The sequence below is a fragment of the Chrysochloris asiatica genome, unplaced genomic scaffold, assembly GCF_000296735.1.
Source record: "Chrysochloris asiatica unplaced genomic scaffold, ChrAsi1.0 scaffold00156, whole genome shotgun sequence".
NCBI classification, from domain to species: domain Eukaryota; kingdom Metazoa; phylum Chordata; class Mammalia; order Afrosoricida; family Chrysochloridae; genus Chrysochloris; species Chrysochloris asiatica.
In genome coordinates this window covers 655466-672489 of record NW_006408674.1, presented here as the reverse complement: position 1 = coordinate 672489, position 17024 = coordinate 655466, and the positions used below count along the sequence as shown (strand labels likewise).

The following is a 17024-nucleotide window of genomic DNA, read 5'->3' as shown; positions in this document are numbered from 1 at the left end:
CTTGGCCAATCCATCTCGCTGTGGGATTGGCAAATCCTCTTTTTCTCTGACCCTCCACCCTACCAAACTTGATATCTTTCTCCAGTGACTGGTCCCTCCTGACAGTATGTCCGAAGCATGAGAGATGAAGTCTGGCCATCCTGGCCTCCAAAGAGCACTCTGGCTTCACTTCTTCCAACACAGATCTGTTGGTTCTTTTGGCAGCCCATGGCACTTTCAATATTCTCCTCTAACAACAAAACTCAAAAGCATCAATTCTTCTACGGTCTTCCTTTATTCACTGTCTAACTTTCACATGCATATGAGGTTATTAAAACTACCATGGCTTGGGTCAGGTGCACCTTAGTCTTCAAGCTGACATCTTTACTATTCAACACTTGAAAAAGGTCTTGTGCAGCAGATTTGCCGAATGCAATACGTTGTTTGATTTCCTGACTGCTGCTTCCATGAGTGTTGATAGTTGATCCAAGAAGAATGAAGTCCTTGACAACTTCAATCTTTTCTCCATTAATAAGAATGTTTATCGGTTCAGTGGTATATAGCCACATGAAATAAGAGGCTGAACATGGGTAGATATAAGCACACCAATGCTCATCAGCACTATTCACAGTAGCAAAAAAATGGAGACAGCCTAAAAGCCCATCAGTGGAAGCATGGGTAAACAAACTTTGGTACCTACACACAGTGGAATATTGCACAACAGTGAAGAATAATGACTCAATGAAACACCTCATAACCTGGGTGAACCTGGCGGACATTATGTTGAGTGAAGGTAGTCAATCACAGGACAAATATTTCCTGAGGCCATTATTATAAAAGCTTCAGAAAAGGTTTTCATGCTAAAGGAAACATTCATTGATGTTTTCTAGAGGTGGGTGGAAGGTAGACACAGGTTTACTCGGGAGGGCGATATACAGAAAAGGAGACTACTTGCCCCACAGGCATGGAGAGGGTAAGATGGTGTCAGGAAAGCTCAATACTTGGGAGTGGGTTTAGTGGCTGGAGTGACGTACTGCTCAGGCCCACCACAGCCTTGAACCTCTGCTGGCCAGCCAGCGGGCAAGCTCACCTTTGAGGCGCCCGGTGATGTAGAGGAAGCCGTCGGCATCCAGGCGGCCGGCATCACCTGTGTGCAGCCAGCCGTCGGCATCGATGGCCTCACACGTCTTGTCGTCCATGTTCAGGTAGCCCATGAAGATGGTACGGCCCCACAGGCAGATCTCTCCAGTGCCCTCGGTGTCCTCATTCACCAGCTTCACCCGGCAGCCTGGCACCACCTTGCCGGAGCTGGGGACAGAGGGCAGGAGGCGTGCTCAGAGGGAGACTATTCCTCCAAGCCCCAGGCCACCTTTCCCTTGGGGTGGGGATAGGACAGGGGGTACGAACCCCTCAGCCTCCCTGATGACTTATAAAGTATCTCCTCTGGGGGCTTTTCTGTTTTGTCTTAGAGCTAAAAGATGGGGCTCATGGAGCTTTTTAGTGGGGTTACCAAACGAATGAACTGAACCCTAGTGGTGGAACCTCAAGGAATGTAATTGTGGGCAGAGAGGGGAGGTATTTATAAGCTCAACAGATGATCCTGCAAATCGCTCCCCCAGGGCTGACTGCCCTTCCTGCCCATTGTCTGTGTCCCTCCACCCCGCTCCAGCTCGAAGCCGGGTCACCAGCCAGCTCAGGATACAATCTAATACACTCCATCCCACTGGCAGGAAAAGACGAAGGGAAGGTCCCCCATCACAGGAACCTTGCTCAGGGAGTGCCTGGCTGTTAAGCTGTTTTTCATCACAGATCGTGTGATACAGTGGCAGAAACCATGACCACCTCATTCCCCCTGGACTGAAGAGATAACTGAGACCCAAAGAAGCAAAAGACTTGGCCAAAATGGCAACATTGGCACCGGGGTGTGTGTCTCTGGGGCGCAATGAATATGGAAAGTGGTAAGGGTCCTCAGGGCCTCCAGCAGTAGGCTGGGCATCGAGGGCTGTCTCAAGAACACATGGCTATGTGGTCAAGAGTACGTGCCAAAGCCTCAAGCCTCACCTGTAGAGCCGGTAGTTGTAGGGACTGGACACAAAGTGGGGACCTGAGGTCTCACTGAGCCCATAGCCTGCATACAAGCGAATGTTGAGGCCCAGGAAGAAGCGCTGTGTCTCTGCAGTCATGGGCGCCGCTCCGTAGAAGCTCTTCTGACACTTGGCAAAGCCCAGTGCCTGGCGGACCTTGGCTAGCACCAGGTAATCTGCCAATCTGGTCGTGAAGGGCTTCAGGTCGCTGATAGGAAAGGGAAACCGGTCCAAAGAAGAAAACACACACACACTCACATACTAAAAGTGGGTACACACTGGCACAACCATAACAGTTACCTCTTCTGTTGGGTAGGTGTCAAGGCTGTTAAATATTTCGAATACTGGTGCTGCTCAGGGGCGTGCATGAATGCAAACGTGGGCATGCATGCATAACATTGTGCATTAATGTGTATTGAGCCAGGTAGGCACCCAAACAGATTCGGTACTATACAGGTAACAACAGGTGCATGCAAGTTTGTACACAAAATATACTTGTGCAGAGACTGAAAGCATACATGCATAAGCACACACGTACAAACCAGTGTGCATCCATCCCATTGGAAGCCCATGAGTGTTTTTGTGCATACATACTCGCTTGTCACGTCTGTATGCATGAGGCTGTCGGTGTGTAGACACGTGTATCATGTCTCATGAAATAAGATAGTTTCACAGATAGACTGGTAATGGAAGATATTTAGAAATTGAAACCAAGTCACATTTCCCCCATTGACCTGCTTACAGACCAAAGTTAGAGGAATTATAAATACAACCAAATTGAACCGTGTGTACGTGCAGTTGGATGCCCACATCTGTGGCCCTTACTTTAGCCACTGCTCTGAGGTCAGGAGATGGGACCAGTGCCACTCTCAGGGTGGTAAGTCAGTCCTCCCAGGCAGAACCCAAAGATGAGCTGACTGTTCCCAGTGAGGCCCGGGCAAAGGATGGGCCTTTAGCAGGGTCTCTGCATAGGGATCCCTTAAAATTGACAAGTCAGTGGGGCCGGCTGCCTCCCCAGGCCTCCTGCTCCCTGACCCTCTGTACCTGCCCGGGCAGCTGAGGTTTTGCTCCAAGGTCACTGACATGGCCCACAGCAACATCTTGCGCCTGATGAAGCCAGACTGGGCCGCCACCTCCTGGATTCTCTCCATGATCTTCTCCCACACCCGCGGGACTCCCATGTGGGATGTGGGCTCCACTTCCCGTAGTGTGTTCACTAGACTGCCCTGTTCACAGGCAGCAAGAGGGCAGGTCTGTTGGTCCAGGAGACCCCTCTCACCAGTCAGATGTGTACACACAATCATCGTACAGGCGCACCTACACACCTGCACCCAACTTATGGCTGCCCACTCATCAGCTATCCCTTCGCCCTTCTTTGCTCTCTGTTCCTGTATCAGCATGGCCAAATGCTTTAAAAGATCTCAGTTCCTTTTCATCCCTGGAGGTGCAGACTCTCCAGCCCCTTAAGCAGTGACTGGTTTAGTAATGAGCATGTGTCACTACTTGGATCAATGAGATACAAAGGGAGTCAGCCAGGGGGGTTCTGGGAAAGGTTTCCTCACAGTTAAAAAGACTCGTACCTCTAAGAGGCTGTAGTGCAAAGAGCAGGGTTGTGACCATCTTGTGGTCATCCACTAAGGATGGCCCATGCTTGGTGGTGTTCTGGACCCACTGAACCACTCTGGCTGGATTTTCCTTTATTTCATGCGATCATTTTCCCTTCGTGACCACTTGATTCAGGTGGTGCTAACTGGTGCTGAAAGAATTCTGACTGAGAATAGCACAGCCACAAATGCGCACACCAGACCCACATACATGAGCTCACATTTGGATGTGTCTTTTACTCACCCACTCAGACACACACAAGAGTATTGAAACACACTGACCTTTAGGGCATCAGGTTCAGCAAAGCAGACCTGAGCTCCCCACTGGATGCCTGTCCACAAGTCATAGATCTGAGCAGCAATGTGACTGAGGGGCAGGTAGCTGACTACTACCTCCTGCTGGATTTCTGCTGGTTGGATACCTCCAGCTTGGCTGCCGTACTGTGCTGTCCATGTGATCTGAAGAAGAGGTAGGTGTGCCCCAGAAATGTCCACAAGCCTGTTTGTTTCATCTGTGGCTACCATGGGTGTCTGGGCATACTTTTTCAGGGACCTGATCCAGAGTGGGCACCCTCCTAGGCCTCTTCCTCTTTCCACTTCCCCTTAGCTGGACTCAGTCTGGACCATAGATGACAGACTGTCTTATTTATCCCAGCTCTCTGAGCCAAGGACCAGAGGAGTCCTCCCCAGGGTCTGCCAGGCAGGGCCATTGTCCCCGATTCACCCACAGCCCAGCACCCCCCATCCAAGACATCTCTCCTACATTGTCTTGACTCAGCATCACACCCTTGGGACTTCCGGTAGTGCCTGACGTGTAGACCAGTGCGCAACACTGGTTGGGCTGCTGGGCACTGATGATGTTGTCCAGGGTCTCCTCTGGCACCTCATTCCCCAGCTCCATGAATTCATCCATCTGTGGCCAGGGGAGGAGAAAGGTCAGTTGCGTAGACTCAGACAGGCCACCTGATGCCCAAAACCCCACTATCCATACCGTGTACACATTGGTCATCTTCTTCGGAAGAGGTTCCTGATATATCACTACTGCCTTCAGATGGGGCAAATATTTCCAGATCTGTGTTGACAGGGAAAAAAATGAGGTTTCAACAAGCTGTTAGCCAGCCTGGCAGGCACTGTGTGCCATAGCTTGCTGGGTTTCCCATCGTCAACATTTGACCCCTGTTGGGCAGGAGAACTTTTTCATAGTTTTCCCATCATAAGGATTTTGGAGCAGTAAAGGGAATAGACTGTTGTTGTTAAGTGCCGTAGAGTCGATTGCGACCCATAGCAACCCTATATAGGGTTTCTGAGAAGCAACTGGTGAGCTTGAACCGCCGACCTTGCAGTTCAAACAACTTTGCAGTCTGGCACTTTAACCCACAGCGCCACACCAGTACTCCCAGAGGATAGGCTAGGGGCTGGAAATGACTCCCGACTAAAGGAAGGCCCATAAATAACATGGAGTCTGGCTAAACAAACTATGATACAGTCACACAATGGAGGAGTATGCAACTGTAAAAAAAACAGAGAAAGCTGCGATGGGTTTAGGGAAGAGGAATGTACTGACATGGAATGGTTCCTAAGATATATTATTAAGTGAAAAAAGACATGTGGAAATGTCTATAGCCTGCTGTCTGTGTAAGAAATGAACAAAGTGGACCTTTAAGCATGCGTTAGCTTCTGTTTGCAAAAAGAAACCCTGGAAGGTGAAACCAAAAGCTAATCAAATTGACCATGTTACGTGCCGTCGAGTTGGTTCCGACCCATAGCGACCCTGTACAGGGTTTCCGAGGGTGTAAATCCTTACGGGAGTAGAAAGCCTCATCTTTCTCCCGTGGAGCAGCTGGTAGTTTCGAACCGCTGACCTTTAGGTTTGCAGCCCGATTCGTAACCACTACGCTACCAGAGCTCCTTGACCATAGAGGAAGGGAAAGGGCTAAGATGAAAGGAATGCAAGTCAAACTCCTTCGGGTATGTTGTATGATGTAATTTGAACTTTGTCAGATATATATTACAATCTTTTAAAAATAAAGTATATGAAAAGGGAAGGAAAAGGTTCCCTAAAAATTGAAAACAAACTAAAAGACATGAGTCTGACTATATACCAAGCGCCTGTTGTGGCTCTACAGGATAATGCACTAGGCTGCGAGGTCGATGGTTCAAACCCACCAATGGCTCCCCAGAAACCCTATACAGAGTGGCTATGAGTCAGAAGTGACTCCATGGCACTTAACAACAACAACCTTTACCAAGTTGGTGGCATAACCACATACACACACACACACACAGAATTACATCATGGAATTTTAGAAATCTGCATTTTGAATTTCCTTCCGTAGTGGCATATTGGAGTCCTGGTGTGACACTGTAGGATAAGCACTGGACCACAAGGTCTATTTGAACTGCAAGGTCAGCAGTTCAAACTTACCAACCACTCCTTGGAAACCCTACGTTGTTGTTGTTGTTGTTGTTGTTAAGTGCGGTTGAGTCGGTTCCGCCTCAGGGCGACCCTGTATAGGGTTTCCAAGGACCGACCTTGTGGTTCAAACCGACCTTGAGGTCGAGTGCTTGTCCTACAGTGCCACATCAGGACTCTATACAGGGTCGTTATGAGTCGGAATCACCTCAGTGGCATTAACAACAACAACAGTGGCATATATTCTAAGGGCAAAAAAAGAAACCCCAAGCTTTTTTCATTAGTCTTATTGTTGGTAATGGTATTGATACTGCTTATTTTATGAAAATAATATCCTGCCAAACAAACTTTGGAGTCCTGGTATGGCGCTGTGGGTTAATGCGCCAGACTGCAAAGCCCTTTGAACTGCAAGGTTCAAGGTCACCAGCTGTTCCTTGGAAACCCTATACAGGGTCACTATGGGTCGGAGCTGACTCGACAGCACTTACCAACAACAAACCAACTTTGGTACATACACATGATGGAATACTATGCAGTGTTGAGGAATAATGATGAATCTGTGAAACACCTCATATCATGGATGAACCTGAAGGACATTATACCAAGTGAAACAAGTCAATCATAAAATGACACATACTGTATTAAACCACTACTGTAGAAGCTCAAAAAAAGGTTTTCATCCTGAAAGAAACATTCTTTGATGGTTAGCAGGGGTGGGAGGGAAAGGAGAGTAAGTCACTGGCTAGAGGGTAGACACATGTTTACTTGGGAGATGGGAAGGGCAATATACAAGAAAGGGAAGGCAAAAAAAAGAAGAGGGAAGTTATCAGAAGAAGGATGAAGATGGATGAAGACCCAGGAGGTATACGAGGGCTAAAGGGGATAAAGATAAATAGTGATCTATACACAACCTCGGAGACACAGTGTTGTGTGTGTAGATACACAGATAGAGACGTAGGCTGAATGGGTGTGGGAGAAAGAGCGGAAGTATATATGTATATATCCCACAAATATATGAGTTTGAAAGAGGACTTTTGAATATGGGTAACCACAGGCCGGAAGCAGAGCAACTCTTTTTACACGGATTGCAATCATTGAGATGAAACCAAGTGTACGATTTGTTGAATGGAAAACCAATGATCTTGTCTATAAACCTTCACTCCATTCATAATTTTAAAAAAAGCAAAAACCCTATGGGTCACGCACACACACACATGAAATAGTGTCCTACTATGTTGTTGTTGTTAAGTGCCATCAAGTCGGTTCTGAATCATAACGACCCTGTAGAGGATTTCCTAGGTCCTAAATCTTCATGGGAGCAGAAAGTCTCATGTTTCTCCTGCAGAGCAGCTGGCAGACTCAAACCACAGGCCTTGTGGTGTGCAGTCCAGTGCTTATTATATGGGGCCACAATGCTTCTAGTATCCTACTATAGTGAATCAATAATTGGATTAATATTACTACAACCTGAGATTTAACATTTTTCAATGCTGTTGAGTCATTTCTGTCTTACAGTGAACCTGAGATTTCAGGTAAAAGGGATGTAAGACTAAAAGCAAAGAAAGTAAGTTCAAACCCCATAATGCAACTTTAAATCAGATATAGTGTAAACTCATTTCTTCCTTTCAAAAAGTATGTATTCCTGGGATTCCTGATTCTGGTCACAAGGACGTAGCATCTTTCCTCCCTTTGTACATACTGGAAAACTGGACACAACACGTAAAACAACCATTTTCAGACACTGAACTACAGGTGATACGAGCTGTCATCTCTTAGACAAGAAACAAGTGACTCAAGCCTCTGGCTGACGGAGTTCTCTCTCAGTTTCTGGAGGATGGCAGAGGTAGACCAGAACCCATATAGAACCTCGCTGAGTTGAGAAGACCGAAATCAGCATTCAAAAGAGAGGAGATGGGTAGAATTTGTGGAGCAGAATATCAGAGAGGAAGAAACTATGTGGAAAAAGAGCCCTAGAGATCTGTTTAGGGGTCTTCTTGAGTCTTTGGCTGAGCATTCATTTGCATATATATAGGGTGGTTGTTGTTGTTACGTGCCATGGTGGAGTCGGTTCCAACTCATCACAACCCTGTACAAGGTTTCCAAGGCTGTAAGTCTTTACAGGAGCAGAAAGCCTCCTCTTTCTCCCGTGGAACAGCTGGTAGTTTCAAACTGCTGACCTTGCGGTTCGCAGCCCGATTCATAACCACTATGCTACCAGAGCTCCTTATGTATAGGGTGATGTTCCATAAATCTGGGTGGGAACCCCCAGCAACTTCTGGATAAGGAACAGTTACTGGGGCTATGAGACAAACAAGAGCTCCTGTAAAGCCAGGATTTGCTCATGTTGTCAAAATGGAAGACCCTCATTGAGTACATGAATAAAGATCCCAGAAGGGTCCTATCTTCATAGTAGAGCTAAAGACTATTGTTATGGATTGAACTCTGTCCCCCCAAAAGTTATGTTATAGTCATAATCCCTGATCCTGTCTGGAAATCAATCGAAGTTCAATTCTGTTTATGTTAATGAAGCCATACCAGAGTAGCAGTTGTTGTTGTTAAGTGCCGTTTAGTCCGTTCCAACCCATAGCGACCCTGTATAGGGTTTCTGAGGAGCAGCTGGTGAGCTTGAACCGTCAACCTTGTGGTTCAAATTGACTTTGCAGTCTAGCGCATTAACCCACAGCGCCACACCAGGCCTCCCTATACCAGAGTAGAGTGGATCCTAAACATTATCACTTCTGAATGAGGTCTCACAAAAAGAGCAGAAGAAACAGGTACACACACAGTTGGGAAGCTATAGACTACAAAGACAGGCATATCTATAAGCCTAAGAAGACTAAGTAATACCAGCAGCTACTAGAAGGAGTCCTGGTGTGGTGCTGTGAATTAATGTGCCAGACTGCAAAGTCGCTTTGAACTGCAAGGTCGGCAATTCAAACTCACCAACTGCTTCTTGAAAACCCTATACAGGGTCACTATGGGTTGGAGGAACTGACTTGACGGCACTTAACAACAACAAAACTAGAGGTTAAGAGACAGTAAATTTTCTTCTAGAACTGACATCCTGAATACACACTTGTAGCCTCTTAAACTGTGAGAAAATAAAATTCTGTTCCTTAAAACCATCTACTTGCTACTACAACACTAAGAAACTAAGGCAGCTGTCTAAAGACATGCTCTAAAAAAGATTAAACTCAAAATGAAGTCCAGAAGGAGAGACAGAGAGGAAAAAGAAAAACACAAGAATATATTACCTGTGGGCCAATACCAGTAAGTCTAGCATTCATATAAAGGTTGCAAAGAGGATATTTGTATGTGGGTATTTACTACTGACATACTGCATTGGGCAAATCTGCTGCACAAGACCTTTTTAAAGTGTTGAAAAGTAAAGATGTCAGCTTGAGGACTAAGGTGCGCCTGAACCAAGCCATGGTATTTTCAATAACATCATATGCATGCTAAAGCAGGACAGTGAATAAGGAAGACCATAGAATTGATGCTTTTGAGTTATGGTGTTGGAGGAGAATATTGAAAGTGCCATGGGCTGCCAAAAGAACCAACAGATCTGTGTTTGAAGAAGTGCAGCCACAGTGCTCCTTGGAGGCCAGGATGGCCAAACTTCATCTCTCATACTTTGGAAATACGATCAGGAGGAACCAGTCACTGGAGAAGGATATCATGTTTGGCAAGGTGGAGGGTCAGAGAAATAGAGGAAGACCCCCAGTGAGATGGATTGGCCAAGTGGCAGCATCAATGGGCTCAAGCGTGACAACAATTTTGAGGTTGGTCCAGGATTGGACAGTGTTTCATTCTGTTGTGCATAGGGTCACTATGAGTTGGTGCCGACTTGATGGCACCTAACATTTACTGTTGCAAACATATGTGAGTGTGATGGAACATGCAGGGGACAAAATTATATAAAAACTTCTTAGACATTACCAAACACGTTGAGAGAATGATTGCTCAGGACCACATTCTTGGGGGATACATGGTGAATTTGCATAACATAGTTCACAAAGACAATGTCCTACAACCTACTTTGGTGAGCAGTGACTGGGACCTTAAAAGTTTATGAACAGCCATCGAAGGTGCAGCTGTCGGTCTCTCCATGTTTGGAGGAAAGATGAGTGATGAAATTTGAAGACGTGTGGAAACAATTAGTCCGATGGACTAAGGAGTCACATGAACATCAGTCTTCATGACCCTGAGACCAGAAGAACTAGATGGTGCCCAGCAATCACTGCCAACTGCTCTGCAAGGGGTCTCATTAGAAAGTCCTGGACAGAGTGGGAGAAAATGTGGCACAAAACTCAAAATCATAAAAAAGTCCAGGTTTGGTGGTCAGATAGAAACTGGTGGAACGCCAAGACTTAGGCCCTTGTTCCCCTTCAGGTCAAGCATTGCACTCACCCCATGGCTCACTTTCAGCCAAGCAATAGATACACTGGGGTAACCACAACACTAGTGAGGTATGCACACCATAGAATGGGAAACAATTTGAGATCAAAAGGGCAGCATTTACCTAAGAACAAAATTCAGAAGGATGGGGAAAAATGGAGGAATGGAAACAAAAAACACAGGGAGGAAGTGGGATAAATGATGTCCTGTTGAGGAGACTGCAATAGAGATGAAACAGAGTGTGTGGTTTGTTGAATGTAAAAAGTGATCATCTGATTTGTAAACCTTCACTTGATTCACAAAAAAAGTTAAAAAGGAATGTGGAAGAAAGTTCTTAAGGCAGAAGAAAGAGGCTATCAGACGGAAACTTGGATCTACATAAAGAAATGAAGAGTTGTCAGAAATTATAAATAAATAAAAAATATAAATGCTCATTCTTTTAAAATTTCTTAGAAAGATACTTAGCTGCTTAAAGCAATAATAGTAATATATTGTTGGGTTTATAACGTGTAGAAGTAAAACAGGTGACAATAATGCAAAAGATGGGAAAAGATATGGAAATACAGCACTGTAAGCCCCTCATAGTGCATGTGAAGTGATATAATATCATCAGAAAATGAATTGCGATAAATTAAAGACATATATTGTAAACCCTACAGCAAACACTAACATAGTATAACAACGAGGGGTAACTAATAACCCACTGTTATTGCTGTTGTTGGTAGGTGCCATCGAGGCGGTACTGACTCATAGTGACCCTATGTACAACAGAATGAAACACTGCCCGGTCCTGTGCCAGCCTCACAATGGTTGCTACATTTGAGCCCATTGCTGCTGCCACTGTGCCCATCCATCTCATTGGGGGTCTTCCTCTTTTTCTCTGACCCTTCATTTTACCAAGTATGATGCCCCTTCTGATAGTATGTCCTAAGTATGAAAGGTGAAGTCTGGCCAGCCTGGCTTCCATGGAGCATTCTGGCTGTACTTCTTCCAACAGATTCATTTGTTCTTGTGGAATCCATGGTACTTTTAATGTTCTCCTCCAACACCATAACTCGTGTACCAATTCTTCTGCAGTCTTCCTTATTCATTGTCCAACTTTCACATGCATATGAGGCTATTGAAAATACCATGGCTTGAGTCTGGTGCACCTTACTCTTCAAACTGACATCTTTGCTCTTAAACACTATAAAGAGGTCGTGTGCAGCAGATTTGCCTAATGCAGTACGTTGTTTAATATCTTGACTGCTGCTTCCATGAGTGTTAATGGTTGATCTGAGCAAAATGAAGTCTTTGACAATTTCAGTCTTTTCTCCATTTATATGGATGATATTTATTAGTCTAGTGGTGAGGATTTTTGTTTTCTTTATATTGAGGTGCAACCCATACTGAAGGCTGTGGTTTTTGATCTTCCTCAGTAAAGATTTTAAGTTTTCTTTGCTTTCAGTAAGCAAGGTTGTATAATCTGCATATCGAAGGTTGTTAATGAGTCTTCCTCCATTCCTGATGCCATGATTATCTTCATATAATCCTGCTTCTTGGATTATGTGCTCAGCATACATATTGAGTAAGTATGATGAAAGGATACAATCCTGGTGCACAACTTTCCTGATTTTAAACCATTCAGTATTCCCATGATCTGTTTGAACAACTGTCTCTTGGTCTCTCTGTACAGGATTCCTCAAGAGCACAATTAAGTGTTCCGGAATACACATGCTTTGCAATGTTGTCCATAGCTTGTCATGATCCACACAATCGAAAGCCTTTACATAGTCCAGAAAGCACAGGTAAACATCTTTCTGGTCTTCTTTGCTTTCAGCCAAGATCCATCTGACATCAGTAATTATATCCCTCGTTCCATGTTTTTGTCTGAAATCTGGCTTGTACTTCTGGGCATGTGCAGGTAAAATGTGATACCCAAAACAAACTGAGCACTCACACACACAAGCAAAACAAAACAACCTCAATAGGAAAGCATTAGGAGAAATGGAACAGAAAACAAATAATGAAATGGATTTATAGACAGACATTGTCAGAGCCGACAAAAAGACAACTGTCTACAAGAAATTTACGTTAAATGAAAAGACACATACATGTTGAAAGTTGTTGTGTGCTGTTGAGTTAATACTGCCTCATAGCAACCCTGTGTGACAAAATAGAAATGCCCCTTAGGGGTTCCTAGGCTTCAGTCTTTATGGGAGCTGATTGCCCATGAAGTCGCAGGTAGTTTTGAACCACCCACCTCTTTTGGTTAGCAGCGGAACGCTCAACCATTGTGTCACCAAGGCTCTCTAAGTTAAAAGTATAAGAATAAAAAATATATACGACAGGTTAACATTAATCATAAGAAAGCTAGAGGGGTTGTATTCACGACAAAGTAGATTTGGAACATGAACTGTTTTAGAGATAAAGAGGGATTAGCCATAAAGGGGTCAAGTCATTAAAAGGACTCTACGTCCCTCTCACCTCCAGGAGAGATCTCATCCTGAACAGAAAGCTACTGGAGGCAGTGGACTGGTTGGGAGTCCTGACCCATGACCTGATCACCACCTTCATGTGTGACCTGGGGCAGGTCCCTGTGCTTTTGGGGTTTGTGAAATGGGCAGGCAACCATTCCTCTGTCTTGCTCTATGTATGTGTTAGCAGGGGGCAGGGAGGGAGGGAGATTTCTGTGAGGATGAGGGGGACACTGGCTGAGAGGATGGTGGTGGTTTTGTGCCATGGAGTTGGTTCTTTTCCGAGGCTGTAAATCTTTACGGGAACAGAAAGCCTCATCTTTCTCCCACGAAACAGCTGGTAGCTTCGAACTGCTGACCTTGAGGTTAGCAGCCCGACTGGTAACCACTACGTTAGCAGAGCTCCTTGGCTGAGATGATAGAGTAGTCCTTTGTACGGTGGCCTGGAGGTCCATGAGGGCCCAGCCTCTGCCCCTCCACCTTCTCTCCCTACGAACCTTCAGGATCTTCTCCAGCTGTTTCTGTGTGTCAACCATGATGATGTTGGCCCGGCAGTCATGGGCGATGAACCGGCAGGCCTCGGGGGAGCTGGTTGTGTAGATACCGGTGATGATGCCGCTACAGGAGACAGAGAGGATTTGTGTGTGGGCAGGTTCAGAGGGGCCACCACCCGTCACCCCTGCTCCAGAGGGTTCCCAATCATCTCAACACACCCTCCCCAGGCAGACTAGGAGAAGGCCCAGGGAAGAGATGGGATGTTGGAGAAAGGTGGGAGGTGAGAGATCTGCAAAGGCCCCCAATGGTGGCTACATCCCCAGGCTCTAAATCAGAAATAATACCACCATGTCCACTCTCTGTCCACCACCAACCCACTGAAGACCCCAGCCCACCCAGCCACTCACCCTGCAAATACTGTGCCCACAGCCGAGTAGAACCACTCTGGAGAGTTGAAGCTGAGGATGGCCACGCTGTGGGCCCGCTCCAAGCCGAGCTCCAGGTCAAAGGCAGACAGGCCAGGTCAACTGGGCACGGAAGGAGCTTCCCACTCCCATCATGCCCTCCATCTGCACTGCAGGAGACCCTGCAGGCCTTTCCGGGGGGCTCACCCTCCCAGGGCCCCATCAGTCAGAGAATCCTCTGGGGGATTGTTTATCACTCAACAACCCTTGCTGCCCTGGTCCCAGACTTTCCCAAGGAGCCCAGCTCCTAGCCCACCACATGAGCTTCCAGCCCACATTGAATATCAGAATAGGCAGACCCTCAGAAAATAGTGGTGGTCTTTACAGCTACTTTGAAGATTTCAAAGGGCCTTACCAGGTAGGGGTTGGGGAGGACCAGAGCTGGAATGCAGGTCAGGGGCTGGGGGAGGAGCTCCTCACCTTCAGGAAGCTCTTGGCGGCTCTTCGAGAGAACAGGTAGTATTGGAAGTAGGAGATGCGCTCCCATTTGCCCTGGCGTTTGAAACCCAGGGCACTGAGGCTGCCATACTTGTCCAGGGCCTCGTAGAACATCTGGTGCACGGTGCAGGGAGGCTGTGGGCAGCTGGGGTCTATGCGTAGGCGAACACGCCCATCGGCCCGAGTTGTCCATAGTGCCTCCTCTGCAGGGTGGAGAGAACAAAAATTGGTCAGGCTGAGCTAGAGTTGTTCCCAGGAGACTCCAGTTCTGCCCTGGGCAGAGTTCCCAGCGTTCTGGTGCCACCAATGCCCTGGGCACTGGGCCGTGGGGACTGGCAGGTGAGTCAGGAGCTGGGAGGCTGCCAGGAGGAGGAGGTCTGACTTGGATGTGAGGATGGGAAGGCTCGGAGATGCAGCAAATATCAGGAAGGTACTGAAGTCCCGAGACCTTTTCCTGCCTTTGTCCACTTCATCCCAGCTAGAATTTGCTCCCTGAGGTTGGACAGCTGGGAATGGAACTTGGGTTGCCACAAAAGACCCTGCCTCCAGGGTCTCGACCCTTCTCCTGATGCCTGACCCTAGACAGTAGGTGAGAGCACCAAAAAGAGTGACCCTCCTAATGGTCCAGTGGGGATGAGAGGCCAGCAGGCCCTGCTCTCCAGCCTGAGAAGTCTCCTAGTCACAATAGCTGAACCACAGTATTTGCTAGTTCTTGCTGATGACCAGGCGCCACGCTGAACCCCTCACATGGAATATCTGGATAATCCCACAGCTATAATTCAGAGAGGGTCAGCTATTTTTCCCAAGGTCACATGGTAGGGAAGTGGCAGATTTACAAAAGACCCAAGGATACTTGGAACACTATTGTGGGACATCACCCAGCTTTTGAGGGTGTGATGGGTGGGGACTTGCCACTCAATATGTGCTACTTTGAGCAAGTCACTAGCCTGAGTCTCCTTCCTCACAGGTACAGTGAGTATTCAATGCTCAGAGTTCATATAAGGATCCAGAGAAACAGTGTGCATGAAAGAGACATGATGTAAAATTGGTGCTCAATAAATGCACACTTCTGATCTCCTTCCCTATTCCAAGTTCTTCAGGTGGTTTGTCAAAAGAAGGATGGATGGGTGGTCTGGACCCTTTGGATGCCTGAGGTCTCTTTTCCTTGCAATCAGGGTGGTCATTCTAAGAGGAGGACCTGTGGGATGGGGAGGGAGGCCTGCTTGGGATGACTGAGGCTACACTGCCATGTGCTGGTTGTACCTGAGTCTTTTTGTGATACTGGGAAGGTGCCCTGTGACCAGGCCTTCCCCAAAGTCTGCAGATGAACTGAGTGATCCTTCTTTGTCACTTGTGGGTGGCATGTGGACCCTGACAGTGGCAGAAAGGCTAGAATGAGAGCAGAAAGCCTTTTCGTTCTCCTGCAAAGAGCCATGACTTGAGGGGAGCGTGGTGAGTGGGACATCATTACAGATACTTTATGATAAGAAATGAAATGAATGAAGTGCCAAGACCCAAATGGCACAAGCAAGTCTACTAGTCAAGGACATGGCAGCCTGTGGGAATAAAGACTGGGTGGGGAGGACACCTTAGCTGTTGGCAGAGGGTAAGACCATGCTGACTGGCATCTACCACTACCACCCAGAAGTAAGGTTCTCTGCCACAGTACCCTCAGGAGGGAGTGTGAGCCAAGGACTGCAGAGGGACCCCCTCTTCAATCATTCCTCAGACTCCTCCAAGCCCTTCCACCAGATCCTAGGACCAAGCTTGGCAGCTCACAGTGGTCCTGCATTTATTCACAGTCCCTCCATGGAGCAGACTGATGCCAACAGGACAAACTATGAAGTTGGCCAAGCCTGGGTTCAAATTGAGTTCAGCTCCTCACTTCTGTGTGACCTTGGGCTGGTCAACCTCCACTCAAACCCCCATTTTAACTCATCTAAAAGCAGGAGGTGTTGTGAGGGTGTGGGGAAATTGGACCCGCTGGGAATGTAAAATGTTTTCATATTGGGAAACAGTTCAGGAATTTCTTAAAAACTTAAATATCAAATTACCATTAAAACACACACATACACAAAACCCTCCATTGCTGATAAGTCAATTCGTACCCACAGCAATCACTTCAGGACACAGACAGAGCTGCTCTGGAGACTGTGAACCGTTCTGGGAGCAGACACCTCATCTTTTTCCCATGGAGTGACTGATGGATTTGAACGGCCGACCTTTCCATTAGCCCTGTGATTTCTCCACGGTGCCACCAGGGCTCCATTTTCAAATGACTCATCAATTCCACTTATAGGTTTATACCCAAGAGAAATGAAAACACAGTCCATGCAAAGCCTTGCACATAAATGTTCATAATAACTCAAAAGTAGGAATAGCCCAAATATCCATCGACTGATGAATGGAAAACCCTATGTGGCGTATCCAGCCCATGGAATACTACTCAGTTATAAACAGAAACAAATTACTGATAAAAATGCTGCAAAAAAGATGGTCCTCGGAGATGTGCTCAGTGAACCAATCAGATGCAGATCACATTTTGTATGATTCCTTTGATATGAAATGCCCTAAAAAAGCAGAAAAACAGAAAGCAAAGTAGCATTGTCTGGGGCTGGAGATGGCAGCTGGAAGTGAAGGCAAACAAGCTTAAAGGATCTTTTTTTTGTTGTTATTGTTAGGTGCCATCAAGT

The 17024-nt window shown here is 46.5% G+C and overlaps 1 protein-coding gene across 1 annotated transcript in view; it reads right to left on the bottom strand.

Annotated features, from left to right (window-relative positions):
• ACSBG1 (acyl-CoA synthetase bubblegum family member 1) overlaps positions 1 to 17024 on the bottom strand; it is a 48200-nt gene that overhangs the window by 7914 nt on the left and 23262 nt on the right. Inside the window, exons 4-12 of the mRNA XM_006870940.1 lie at positions 14314 to 14534; positions 13837 to 13913; positions 13432 to 13552; positions 4659 to 4739; positions 4431 to 4580; positions 3950 to 4126; positions 3108 to 3289; positions 2041 to 2271; positions 1070 to 1287 (exon numbers count right to left, since the gene is read on the bottom strand). Coding sequence (XP_006871002.1) covers positions 1070 to 1287; positions 2041 to 2271; positions 3108 to 3289; positions 3950 to 4126; positions 4431 to 4580; positions 4659 to 4739; positions 13432 to 13552; positions 13837 to 13913; positions 14314 to 14534 — 1458 coding nt within the window. The remainder of the gene's footprint in view (positions 1 to 1069; positions 1288 to 2040; positions 2272 to 3107; positions 3290 to 3949; positions 4127 to 4430; positions 4581 to 4658; positions 4740 to 13431; positions 13553 to 13836; positions 13914 to 14313; positions 14535 to 17024) is intronic.